General features: G+C 38.4%; 1 protein-coding gene across 1 annotated transcript; it reads left to right on the forward strand.

The window, feature by feature from the left end:
• The first annotated feature begins 10,109 nt into the window (after positions 1-10,109).
• Positions 10,110-13,914, forward strand: LOC141610731 (rhamnogalacturonan I rhamnosyltransferase 1-like). Its single transcript, XM_074428979.1, has 8 exons — positions 10,110-11,343; positions 11,711-11,778; positions 11,874-11,962; positions 12,063-12,228; positions 12,323-12,612; positions 12,822-13,026; positions 13,123-13,280; positions 13,385-13,914. Exons 1-8 carry the CDS (start codon positions 10,968-10,970, stop codon positions 13,635-13,637), a joined length of 1,605 nt encoding a protein of 534 aa, XP_074285080.1. The 5' UTR covers positions 10,110-10,967; the 3' UTR covers positions 13,638-13,914.
• The last annotated feature ends 469 nt before the right edge of the window (positions 13,915-14,383 follow it).

Consider the following 14,383-nt stretch of genomic DNA (forward strand, 5'->3'; position numbering starts at 1 on the left):
ATCTCCTCCTAATCGTTGCACCCAAGATGTCCGAGTAATGCCCTTGTGCTAGAGAGAATCCCCTAATTGCCTTGCAATATCGAGGGGATTGTTTTGTGAGTTTGTGTTGGATGAGAGATCCGAGTTCTGAGAGGCACAATTCCCAAAACCCTAGTTTTGTTTCAAATGAATCAGTTAGGTTAGACAAGAGGAGAGAACTCCCCTTTTGTCTATGCAAGTCTCGGCCAAACCGAGTGAGAGGAGGGAAATGGGCTTTTCATTTCCTCTTCACTTAAACTCGTGGTCCGGTCCATAGCTTGCTAAGTGTATACGACGCGGTTTCATTATAAACTGTTATCGGTTATCGGAAATTAAGGCATCAACTAATAATACGGGTTAGTTGAATTATTAATACATGTCCGACAAAACAGTATTGTATAATTATATTCAATATACATTTAATTAAATATAAAACGCTTATATTTAATTTTACGAATTAATCTTGTTAATTCGCCTTTTAGCCCATGATATTTAATCCGTATTAAATATAATATCTCAACATCACATTTTGACTAATTATTAGTCAAATAACTCAGACTAACTGGTTAGTCAAATTTGGCATCTACATGACTGTATTTTCATACCGTCACGTCACTCAAGACGTATCCTATAGGTGTGACTTTTAGGGACCAGTTGATCACCGCCATCTGTATGACAATAACGTCAAACTTATCTAGCAAGCCAACCGTTATTGATAAACGTGGATCAACTGATAATAATACCAAAGTATGCCCTTTGATCCTTTTAGAGGTTTATAAGTCCTTGCACTAACTGTTAAGGACACCAACCCCAACAAGCTCCCACTTGTCCGTACAAGTGCATGTGCAATGACGTTATCCGCACTAACTGGAGGACACAAGCTCCAACAAACTCCCACTTGTCCGTACAAGTGTATGTGCGATAACCGATTCTCATATTCATTTAAAATCTCTCCCACTCAATGTAAAACAATTTGCAGATCCGGATCCGCAAAGGTCGTATTTTACAATCGATCTGTATCTAGAGTTGTTTCCCCGACTAGAGAGTAACTTAACTGATAAAACGAATCCGTATTCGAGCATGGCCATGCATTTCAGTTACAGCTCCTCGAGTGGCCCTGAGAAATATCGAGTACCTGATAGAGGCTGAATATTTCCTTCAACTCGAACTCCTTCCGATCTAAGCACAGCATGAAATGACCCAGAAAAAATCTACTTGGCCCCCTGTTACGGATGACCGTGAGAAAGAAACCAAAGTCACCCAAAATCTGCCTTAGTCTCAAGAGACAGTTGATAGTCAAAAGAATCGACTCTTAGGATCACCATGGAAGTCCTATCCACGACCGGGCAACGAATGTTATAAAACATTTAGGACTCCATGTCGATGTCACAATTGTGTCCTACGAAATATCCGTATAAATCGCCTCTGTGATTGGTCAGTCAACCGGTTGACTTATGGCTCGTTGAACCCACCATCAACCAACGTCACAAAATAATTGCCAGAGTTATCAGCTCATGTGGGCAATTAAGGACCGAAAAAAATATAATGTTCGTTCGATTCACTTTGTGGTGTTCAAAATTGTCGTACAATTCCACATGAAAAACAAAATATATATATATATATCAAAACGATGATGTTGTATAGAGTACAAAAGCGAATGAATCTAATCCATAAAAGAGTACTACAACTTAGGAACACGTTTAATTCCCATGGAATTAACATGCCCTTCATGCTTATCTTGTCGTAATGGTTTAGTGAGAGGATCTGCTATGTTATCATCAGTAGCAATCTTTTCTATCACTACTTCCTTTTGCTCCACGTAATCTCGGATTAGATGAGCTTTCCGTTGTACATGTCTAGACTTTGGCTCCTTAGCTTGGAAGATGGCACCACTATTGTCGCAATAGATGGTGATCGGGTCATTCGAACTAGGCACTACAGATAGCCCATGTAAGAATTGACGCATCCATATACCTTCCTTTGTAGCTTCGAGACGCGGCATAGTACTCGGACTCGATCGTAGAATCTTTGTAGTTTTGTTTCGAACTCTTCCAAATGATGCGGCGCCATTAAGAGTAAAAACGAATCCAGTCGAGATTTCGAGTCATCTCGATCCGTTTGGAAGCTAGCATCTCACGTAATCGGTTGCGCATAGCGTTTGAGAGCCTCCATAAGTCAATGCCCAATCTTTAGTCCTCCGTAGGTACTTAAGAATGTTCTTGACGACCGACCAATGTGGTTCACCTGGATGCTGTTGGAATCGACTTGTCATACTCAAAGCATATGCCACGTCCGGACGTGTGCATATCATGGCATACATGATTGATCCTATAGCCGAAGCATAAGGAATCCGTGTCATGCGCTCTTTCTCTTCCGGTGTCTCTGGTGCCTGAGACTGGCTCAAATGCACCCCTGGAGCCATAGGAAGGAACCCCTTCTTGGAGTTAGTCATACTTGAATCTCTCTAGGACTTTGTCTATGTAAGACTCTGATCGAGAGATAACATCCGTCGTGATCTATCTCGATAGATACGGATGCCTAGAATTCTTTGTGCCTCTCCCAGATCTTTCATCTGGAAATGGTTTTTCAACCATACTTTCACCGAAGTTAAGAGAGGTATGTCATTCCCAATCAGGAGTATGTCGTCAACATACAATATTAGGAAGACAATCTTGCTCCCACTCGACTTGATATATAGACATGGTTCTTCGACAGATCGAGTAAATCCATTTTCTTTTATCACTTGGTCGAAACGATGATTCCAACTCCTTGATGCTTGCTTAAGTCCATAAATGGAACGCTTAAGTTTGCATACTTTCTTAGGATGTACTGGATCGATGAAACCTTCGGGTTGTACCATGTACAATTCTTCCTCCAAAAAACCGTTTAAGAAGGCGGTTTTCACGTCCATTTGCCAAATTTCATAGTCATGAAAAGCGGCGATCGCTAAGATAATCCGAATGGAACGCAGCATGACTACGGGTGCAAAAATCTCATCGTAGTGCAAACCTGGCACTTGGGTGAAACCTTTAGCAACTAGTCGTGCTTTGTAGATATCTTGTTGACCTTCCACAGAATGCTTTATCTTGTAAAGCCATTTGCATTAAAGGGGACGAACCTTAGCAGGTAAGTCAATAAGATCCCACACGTTGTTCTCATACATGGAGTCCATCTCGGATTGCATGGCCTCAAGCCATAGCTTTGAGTCAGAACTAGTCATGGCACCTTTATAGGTTGCGGGTTCACTACTCGTTAAGAGTAGAACGTCATCTATGTCATGTTCCTCGACCATACCAATGTATCTGTCCGGAGGAATAGAGACTCTTCCCGACCTCCTAGGTTCCTCAGAATATTCACCGCAATGGGATTAAAGGAACAGGTTCCTCCAATGGTTGCTCGGTGTTTGGTTCTGGAATCTCCGACAAGTCGAAGGTTCTATCACTCTTTGCATTCTCGAGAAATTCCTTCTCTAAGAATGTCGCACTAGCCGCAACAAAAAACGCGTTGTTCGGTTGGCGAATAGAAGTAATGACCAAGTGTTCCTTTAGGATAACCTATAAAGTATGTCTTGACCGATCGCGGGCCGAGCTTATCCTCGTGTCTCCACTTGACATAAGCCTCGCAGCCCCAAACCCGTATAAAGGACAAGTTAGGGACCGTTCCCTTCCATAGTTCATATGGAGTCTTGTCAACACTTTAGACGGACTTGGTTAAGTATTAGAGCGGTGACATAAGAGCATAACCCCATAATGAATCGGGTAAAACCGTGTGACTCATCATGGATCGAACCATATCAAGTAGTGTTCGATTTCTCCGTTCGGACACACCATTCACCGAGGTGTTCCGGTGGAGTTAATCGTAAGGCAATCCCACAATCTTTGAGGTGTTGATCAAACTCGTGAGAAAGATACTCGCCACCACGATCCGAACGCAGTGTTTTAATCTTCCTACCTAATAGGTTCTGTACCCTATTCTGGTATTCCTTGAATTTCTCAAAGGATTCACTTTTGTGCTTCATTAAGTAGACATAGCCATATCTACTTAAATCGTCCGTGAAAGTGATGAAATACCTATAGCCTTCTCGTGCGGTGATTGACATAGGGCCACATACATCCGTGTGTATGAGTCCTAATAGGTCAGCAGCGCGCATTCCAACACCTTTGAAGGAAATACGAGTCATCTTACCGATGAGACATGATTCACACGTGCCAAATGATTGAAAATCAAAGGTCGAGATAGCTCCATGTTTGATGAGCTGTTTTACGCGTTTCTCATTAACGTGTCCCATACGGCAGTGCCATAGATACGTTTGATCTTTGTCACCAACCTTTAACTTTTTATTCATTACGTGTAATATTTCCGTGGTCTGATCTAAAACATAAATTCCGTTCATGGAGACTGCCTTGCCGTAAATCATATCGTGTAATGAGAAAATGCAAGTATTATTTTCTATCACAAATGAAAAACCAAGTTTATCAAGTGCGGAAACCGAATAATGTTTTTCGAAAGACTAGGAACATAATAGCAGTCATATAATGACAACTCAAATCCGCTAGGAAGCTGGATCACATATGTCCCCTTGGAGATGGCAGCTACTCTTGCTCCATTCCCAACACGCAGGTCCACCTCACCCTTTACGAGGGGTTCGATGTTTCGGAGCCCCTGCACATGATTACACAGATGAGAACCACAACCAGTATCAAGTACCCAAGTTCCGTAACTTGCGTGGTTAATCTCAATCATATGAATAAAAGTAGAAGAAGAGGAAGACATACCAACGGGTTTAACACGACCTGCCTTTAAGTCCTCATGATAAACAGGACATGTGCGTCTCCAATGCCCAATCTTGTGGCAATGATGGCATTCCATGTTTTCATTCTTGCTCTTTGTCGCGCCCGATGAGGTGCTCGACTCACCAGGCCCACTCTTACCTGAACCCGACTTCTTGAACTTCGCCTTACCTCTCGCTAGGTTTGCACGAGCTTTGCCCTTACCCTTCCCTTTATTTGACACAACGAGAACATCCTGTTTCATGCTCCCACTGAACTTCATGTCCTTCTCGGTCTGTACGAGGAGGGAGTGCAGTTCATGCGGAGTTTTCTTCAAATCATTCATATAGTAATTCGCTCTAAATTGCGAATAACCATCGTGGAGTGAATGAAGAATGCGGTCGATAACAATGTTCTCGCTGATGTTACGATTAAAGGTCTCCGGTTTCTCGACATTCTCAATCATGTTGAGAATGTGTGGGCTAACCGGTTGGCCCTTCTGGAGTCTCGCATCAAAGAAGCGAGTGGTATGCTCATAGGTCACGATTCTTGGTGCTTTCGAGAATTCCTTAGTGAGCGTGGTGAAAATCTTGTTTGCACCATGGGCTATGAAGCGTTTCTGCAAATTGGGTTCCATTGCAAAAATGAGTACGTTTTTAATCGCACCCGCTTCCATACGAAATCATTAAACTTGGTGATTTCAGCTCTCTAGCCGTGGGACCTGGGTTTGCGGGATGGGCTCCAAGAGATATTTGAGCTTCCGTCGGCGGCGGCAGATTCCGTAATGCCGCCTCCCGGTCCGCGAAGTCGATCCATCATTCTTCGATCGAGTAGACGATTCATCCGATTCATGAAGATCCGAAACCAGGACTCACGGTCCAAAGTGGCACTTGGCATTGGGTTATCAGTAGAACCAGCCATTTGTTATTTGCAGTTTAAAATACGTGATCTACACTGAAAAAGAAAGAAAAACAAAAACGAAATAAGCAACTCATCGAGGTGATTTAAGTCTATTTTAAAATTCATTTTAAACATGTAGACTCTCGCACTTGCATAATTGATCTCCCTCAAGAATGATACAAGTGATCCCAAGACTCAATTTCTGTAAATTGATAAGCCAACTGTTTAGCTAATTCTTCCGGAAGAACTCTTGGTCGATAGATTTCCGTAAATCCTATCTATAGTCCACCATAGTCACAGGATCGTACGAGTGACCATAGTGTTGAGATAAAATAGGTCAATCGGTTCCAACTTACCCGACGTAGAAGGGGTCATATTATGCCTACCGACGAAGAAGGGACTCATTGGAGTTTGACCTATAAAGACCGTTCTCAATTTTTGTTTATACGAGGAAGATCCCATCAACTAAATTATAATTCATTTTAAGTGAACGAATAACTAGCGTCTGTCGTGAATGAATTTATTTGGAAGATGGCTTTAAAACGTGTGACATGAGAATGTCAATGAAAACTAACTCGTGACCTCTATATGTGTCAGTTTTCATGCAATAAATAGGTGGTTTGGTTTTTAGGCGGAATATGATGCATATTATCGTTGCGAAAAATAAATAAAAGAATGCAATACGTAAATAAAAATTTCCTAGTGTGGCCTATCCTAGTGTTAGAACATAATACAACTTTGGAATCCACCGTTGGACCCGAAAAGCTTGTCTTGATGTTCCATCTTGATCCAAGTAGCGGGAGTGAGCATCTGGTCTCCATCTTTGGTCTTCTCAAAAATTACAATTAAAATTACAAAATATAAACCTATTTACATTCTAATTAAAAACTGTAATTACAAGTGAAAAATCCAAAACGGAGATACGAGATCTCAAAATACAACCAAGACCGTGTTCCATCATTACGGTAACACGTTCTACTAAGGCCACACTAAGTTACAATCGATTGTAAAAATTAAATACGTAATAAAAGGCATTCACAAGCATTCAAAAATAACGATAAATAAAAATGCATCAACTAAAAACAAATTCATTCGTGACATAATTCCGTAATTATGTTAAATTTATCCAAACCACCTTTTAATGATTAAAATTCATGTGATAAAACTGCTTCTATCAATTTAATTTTAATCTAATACAGTCCGTTACTTTAAATACATGTTAAAATAACTTAATGGTACGTGTGTGAACCGTTTCACAATCATAGCGAGTGTACAATATCCGTATAATGTACATTTTGTAGCCAAAAGAAAATTTAAAGCAAAAAGAATAAATTTTCAAAGTCATCAGACACGAAATCCCTCGATCCAGGGACACGGTGCTCGATCGAGGAACAAAAGGGCTCGATCGATCAACGCAAGTCGATCGAGAGGTGTGCTAATCGGGAAGTACTCGATCGACAAAACGGTAGTCGATCGAGGACTTATATCGGCAATCTTGCTCGATCGAGTACGAGGACTTCTCGATCGAGCGTTGGTTTTAAAAGCGGTCGATCGAAATACAAAGGCAAGGACTCGATCGAGCAAAAACATGTCAGAAAAACCATTCGATCGACTAAAAACATGCTCGATCGAGGGAAAAAGTTTCTGAAAACATAAAACCCTCGTGAAAACAGTTTGACAAAACAAAATCAATTGCAATTTTGATCAAAACGCATCAAAAACAATTTAACAATTGACAAACTTGACATGTTGCTGTAATCTCCGTATAAAACAACAATATGCATAAAAACAAAACGAAAACAAGATGATAAAACCGTGTAAGACATGTCACGGTTTCAACAAGAACAAAAACCGAATCAGCCGTGTATACATGGCACGGAATTCGAGACAAAACAATCGTTTCAAAATTGGTTTTATGAAAAACACATGAAAAAATTTACGTGGCCTCGCTCTGATACCACTTGTGGGGTAATATCCGTATACGACCCTCTAAATTTAGGACTATAACGTAAAATTTACATGTGATTATAGTCATAAAACGAAAAACATAATGAAACGATAAAGATATAGAAATAACCTTCGGTCCTAGTGCAAAAGGCAATGAGAGATCAAGTTAGATCTCCTCCTAATCGTTGCACCCAAGATGTCCGAGTAATGCCCTTGTGCTAGAGAGAATCCCCTAATTGCCTTGCAATATCGAGGGGATTGTTTTGTGAGTTTGTGTTGGATGAGAGATCCGAGTTCTGAGAGGCACAATTCCCAAAACCCTAGTTTTGTTTCAAATGAATCAGTTAGGTTAGACAAGAGGAGAGAACTCCCCTTTTGTCTATGCAAGTCTCGGCCAAACCGAGTGAGAGGAGGGAAATGGGCTTTTCATTTCCTCTTCACTTAAACTCGTGGTCCGGTCCATAGCTTGCTAAGTGTATACGACGCGGTTTCATTATAAACTGTTATCGGTTATCGGAAATTAAGGCATCAACTAATAATACGGGTTAGTTGAATTATTAATACATGTCCGACAAAACAGTATTGTATAATTATATTCAATATACATTTAATTAAATATAAAACGCTTATATTTAATTTTACGAATTAACTGGTTAATTCGCCTTTAGCCCATGATATTTAATCCGTATTAAATATAATATCTCAACATCACATTTTGACTAATTATTAGTCAAATAACTCAGACTAACTGGTTAGTCAAATTTGGCATCTACATGACTGTATTTTCATACCGTCACGTCACTCAAGACGTATCCTATAGGTGTGACTTTTAGGAACCAGTTGATCACCGCCATCTGTATGACAATAACGTCAAACTTATCTAGCAAGCCAACCGTTATTGATAAACGTGGATCAACTGATAATAATACCAAAGTATGCCCTTTGATCCTTTTAGAGGTTTATAAGTCCTTGCACTAACTGTTAAGGACACCAACCCCAACACAATTATCCGATATTGATCATCGAAGACACATGACTTCTCTTATTTCCCATAAACCCAACTCTACATTTAGGAGTTATTTGGTTACCCTTTCAAAACAATTACAATTCATGGGATTTGCAAGATTAGTGGGTTGTTTGTATAGAGGAAATTACTTACCTAGTCCCCTATCCTCTTAGGTAAGTGAGGATTCTTATGGAATTTATTTCCCATATTAACACCAGACAATTTTATTCTATGTCATGTAGATCTGTCAAACGGGTCGGGTAGTTTCGGGTTCAGGTAAAATACAGGTCAAGTCTATATGAGTTTCGGGTAAAAAAATGAGTCGATCAACATCCTTTTCTAGTATTTTCTAAAACTTCTTTTATATCGTAATTCCTACCATTTATACGTTTTGTATCCTCCTACTCGTCTTAGTCAACTTAATTGTCACCATTCTCACCATCACCACCACCATCGTCAGCATCATCATTACTCTCACTAACTCGCTAATTAAGTATGGCAGTGATACTCAATAAGATGACAATCATGACGTGGCATGTGATCTGGGTGATGAGGAGGCAGTGCTGACATGAAGTGCGGTTCGACGTAATACGATGAAAGTGACGGTGTGGCACACACTTTGAGATGATGATGTGCCGTGTGATCCAAGGTGATGACGTGACAGTGCTGATGTGGAGTGCGGTTCCACGTTATACGATGAAAGTGACATTATGGCAATGACTTGTGATCCGAGGTGATGATGGGGCAATGCTGACGTGAAATGCGATTCGATGTAATACGATGAAAGTAATGGCGTGGCACACACTTCAAGGTGATGACGTGACGTGTGGTCCGAGGTGATGACGTGGCGACGTAATATGGTGAAAGTGACGACATGTCACATTTGAGGTAATGACGTGACACGTGGTTTGAGGTAATGACGTGACATAACACATATGTACATATTTTTCCTCGAAACTATAAGTCAATACCTATTTGGCATTGTATATTTTAAAGAAGATATATTGTCTTGACACAATGGGCAACACATTACGGGTCGGGTTTTGACCCACTGTTTATGGGTCAAAACGGGTTCGGGTTGAAAAAACAGGGTTATTTGCGAATAATTTACAGGTCGGGTTACGGTTGGTTATCAAATCGGGTTATGTTTTGACATATCTGTCTAATGTCATGTGAAATGCATAATCATAGGAATTTCCACTTCTCTGAAACTACACTTTCTTTTATGAACCAAATCACCCCTTAATTGTTTAAAATACAACCCAACTCTTAAATAACTAAAATTCCTCTTACTAACTAAACGAAAATTCGTGCTTTGCAAGACTACATCAACAACAAAGATCGACCGTCGTTACCTAAATGAAGCAAATACTAATAAACTCAGTTGCATAGAGTCCAGACACAACATAAAAACAAAAACACAGACGGCTTTATTATTTTTATAGGTGTAAAATGACAAAAAAATTTCCAAAATGGACACAATGATAGGTTCCTTCCCTTAAAAACACCTCAAACTCCAACTGTACCTGGCATCAAAAAAGGTGAAAAAATTGACATGTAGCCGTCTAAATACATTTCCCATAATATCCTCCAAATACGCATACAAATCATCTTCCCATTGTACATTATTAATTTATATTATTCCTTAAACTTCTTTTTCCTTTAATAATTAACCTAACACCGACACCTTAATTAATTAATTAATTAAACTCTTTCTTCTCAACCCTTTTTACATAAATACTCCTCTCTTTTTCTTTCTGCATTATATATATTCCCTCCACTTTCCTTTTCTTTTATTATACTAATATTTAAAAAAAAAAAAAATCATCACTTATATTCCCAGATAATATTTCCGTAAACCCATTACTTTTCTTCACAAAAGCATTCAATTTTTTCCATTTTCCAATTTTATTATATGCTTTTTTGGTAGTACTACCTTTAAAGTTTGTATTTTTGATGAAATTTTAAACCACTTTTTTGCTGCATTACTGAATTTTGCATATAATATAATAATGAATAATTCTTAAGATTTGTTATAGGATTTTTTGTTTAGTAAATTCAGATTTATTATCATCATAAATTCATAATCAAGCCAATTTTATTAGTTTATCTAAAATTTCAAGGAAGTTGTTTAATTACTAGTCTCCCATTGTATATTAACTTCTATTTTGATCAAATACTCCATATTATTATTAGTATTGTTTTAGTAAAAAATCAATCCCCATATCAACCAATTAATTGTAATTAATTACTGAAAACATGAGTGGTTTTGCATTTTAGAGCAAAAAAATTGATGGTAGGTAGTTGTATAAAGGATCAATATTGTGATGTGTAAAATAAATTCAACATCTTCAAGTGAAATAATGAGGGAAAGAAGAGTAATAGGAGAAGGAGGAAAAGAAAGTATGTGGAAAATGAAGATGAAATTGAAGACAATATTGAGTGATTCTACAAAAGTTGAGAAATGGAGAGCAACAATTATTAGATCAAATAGACTTAAATTAATGTTAAGAGCAATTCCTACCCTTTTATTATGGTTAGTTGTGATACATTCTTTCAGAATTGGTCAAGTTTGGAGGCCTCATTTGTTCATGGGTTGGCCTTCTTGTTTCAATATTAATAATAATCATCCTCCTTTGCTCGACTCTCGTCTCAATCTTCAATTGCCTATTACTCAACCTAAACTTATTCGTCCTCCTAAGAGTGAGTTTCTTTCTCTTTCTATTTCTATTTCTATTTCTATTTCGTGTGAGTCGGTTTCTCAGGAGACTTTTTTTTTTTTGGGGGGGGGGGGGTTAGTTTTCAGTGGTGTTACATTTTTGTGGTTGGGGATATTTCTATTAATTGACATTTTTACTTAAGATGTTTTAGTTTACACAATTCTCATTTATGACCAGTCTTATATATCCGTCTTAATAGAGACTTATTGAGTTTAATTTATTGAGTTTAATTTAATGTGTGATAATGCTATGTTTGGCCTAGAATGAATGTGTTTAGTTTGTGCAAGTTGTTTGTTTGGTCATAACATTGTTCCAATGTTTAAATGTTGAGAATTTAATTGTTGTTGTAGGGGTTTATAAGAACAATGGTTACCTCATGGTATCATGCAATGGTGGCCTTAATCAAATGCGGGCAGCGGTTAGTTGTTTCTAATTTCCTAATTTTTCGATGAATCTATGGTTAGACGGTCTTATCGAAAATTTTCCGTATTTATGTACCAAACAATTTTGCAGATATGTGATATGGTGGCAATAGCAAGACATTTAAATGTCACTCTCGTTGTCCCGGAATTGGATAAAACATCATTCTGGAATGACCCTAGGTAATTACTGCTCAGTTCAACCTTCTGAAGACTTCTTTTCCCGAAATAATGACTATATATGTCGAACCTGTTTTTAAATGTGTTAATTTCGGATGGGCAGTGAATTCCAAGATATTTTCGATGTTGACCATTTCATCACATCATTGAGAGATGAAGTTCGGATACTGAAAGAGTTACCTCTAAAGTTAAAGCTAAGGAGTGAATTTCAGCCGGTGTATTCTTTGCCGCCTGTTAGTTGGTCTGACCTTTCTTATTACCAAAATCAGGTTAGTTTGATTCGACCTTGATTCTTGTCATCTTTTAAGCAAGTTAGATATTCTGTAAAAGAGACTAATCTTTTGTGCATTTGCTGTAAAACAGATTCTTCCATTGCTTGTAAAGAATAAGGTTGTACATCTGAATAAAACCGATACGCGACTTGCAAATAATGGGTTGCCTCTTGATATTCAAAAGTTACGGTGCAAGGTAAATTATGATGCATTGAAGTTCACTCCCCAAATTGAAGAATTGGGCAAAAGGGTGGTTAAGATTCTTAGGGAGAATGGTCCCTTCTTAGTGCTTCATCTAAGATATGAAATGGACATGTTATCTTTCTCTGGCTGCACTCAAGGTTGTAATAAAGATGAGGCTGATGAACTGACAAGAATGAGGTAATTCTGCGCTGTTTTGCATCACGTTTCCTGTTCATCTTTGGTTCAGAGTCAAATTTTCGATTTTTACCGTTAGTCTTGTGTGAAACTGTCTCGCATATAGGACGTGTATGACCATAATTATAAGGATTGGATTATTTGTATCTATGATTTATGAATACGGGGTAAAAACCGTCTCAATTGGAAATTTTTGAATTTTGAATTGACAGGTATTCCTATCCATGGTGGAAGGAAAAAATCATAGACTCGGATGCAAAAAGAAGAGACGGTCTGTGCCCATTGACCCCTGAGGAAACTGCCTTAACTCTACAGGCACTGGGGATTGATCAAAATATTCAAATTTATATAGCGTCAGGGGAGATATATGGAGGGAAAAAGAGAATGATCAGCTTAGCATCATCTTTCCCTAATTTGGTTAGTATCATTTCAGGATTAACTGATTTTACTCATTTGTTATGTGCCCTTAACGAGGAAATTTAACTGTGTAACTATCTCAATTCTCATCAACAGGTCAGAAAGGAAACACTGCTTGAACCCTCTGACTTGAACTTTTTTCGGAATCACTCGTCTCAAATGGCTGCATTGGACTACTTGGTTTCCTTGGAGAGTGATATCTTTGTTCCTACATATGACGGAAACATGGCTAAAGTCGTTGAAGGCCATCGGAGGTACTAAATGCTTGCTTAAGTCCAAGAAAAGAGTAATATTATTAGATTGTACAAAACCAACCCTGTCAAACGTAAGTAAAAATGCTTTTCGATTGTGTTGACAGATTCATGGGTTTCAAGAAGACGATCACACTTGACAGGAAGCTTTTGGTTCAGTTAATAGACAAATACACAAATGAATCATTAAGTTGGGATGAGTTCTCTGCATCCGTGAAGGAAATTCATGCTAATCGTTTGGGAAGTCCCCATCCACGAACAATGATTCCCGACAAACCCAAAGAAGAAGACTATTTCTATGCCAACCCGTATGAGTGCCTGGAACAACCACCGGATAATAAAGCATTACAAATTGAATGATCCCAAATCAAAGTATACAAGGATTACGAGGATTTCTGGAGCCCATAATGAACATAATATACATTTGTTATACCTTAGTTAATAAGTTACTCTTGTATAGATAAGTTAGCCCACTTTTTTAATATACATGTCATCTAGTAAAATTTTGATATATTGGTTTGACTAAATCATTTGGATTTTGGAACATTTTATTCTTGATTGTGCGTTGGAATGAAAGGCTCCAAAATCCAAGTGACTCCAAATAGTTAAGACTCAAATGTGATTTTATGTTTCTTTCTATCTTTCGTGTAAACCGGGATCTCCATCATCGACATTCGACAATGAGGTGTTCTCGGAAATCATTGTCCTACATCTAGTAATCTAGGGGTGGTTATCATGGATTTTCAAGATATCAAGCTTTGTATAACCAAATACCAAGTTGTTGTCCATGCTTCACAGTTCACACTCAAAAGCGCGTCATGAGTGGGGTCAACTTAGGGACAAGCTTTATAGACTTCTACCGAGTAATTACTAAACTGATGATACCTAAACACTAAATAAATGTGATTTTGGCCTAACATTGGGATCGCCAAATGCCTACCATCCTTTCATTCTTCTACCGACACTCGTTTCTTTTCTTCTCTTGTGCTCTTTCACCGTTTTATTCCAAGACATTGTAATATTGTAGCACATGGCCTGGCCCGCCAGGCCATGAGACTGTAACACCTTTTCTTTACGGCTGTCAAAAAAAAAAAAAAAAAAAAAAA

This window comes from Silene latifolia, chromosome 1 (assembly GCF_048544455.1).
Source record: "Silene latifolia isolate original U9 population chromosome 1, ASM4854445v1, whole genome shotgun sequence".
In the NCBI taxonomy this organism is placed as follows: Eukaryota; Viridiplantae; Streptophyta; class Magnoliopsida; order Caryophyllales; family Caryophyllaceae; genus Silene; species Silene latifolia.

Bases quoted from the DNA above. Each gene is read 5' to 3' on its own strand.
- LOC141610731 (XM_074428979.1), top strand. From the start codon at position 10,968: ATGTGTAAAATAAATTCAACATCTTCAAGTGAAATAATGAGGGAAAGA. The intron at 11,963-12,062 runs GTAATTACTGCT...TCGGATGGGCAG, and splicing joins TCATTCTGGAATGACCCTAG to TGAATTCCAAGATATTTTCG. The intron at 13,281-13,384 runs GTACTAAATGCT...TTGTGTTGACAG, and splicing joins GTCGTTGAAGGCCATCGGAG to ATTCATGGGTTTCAAGAAGA.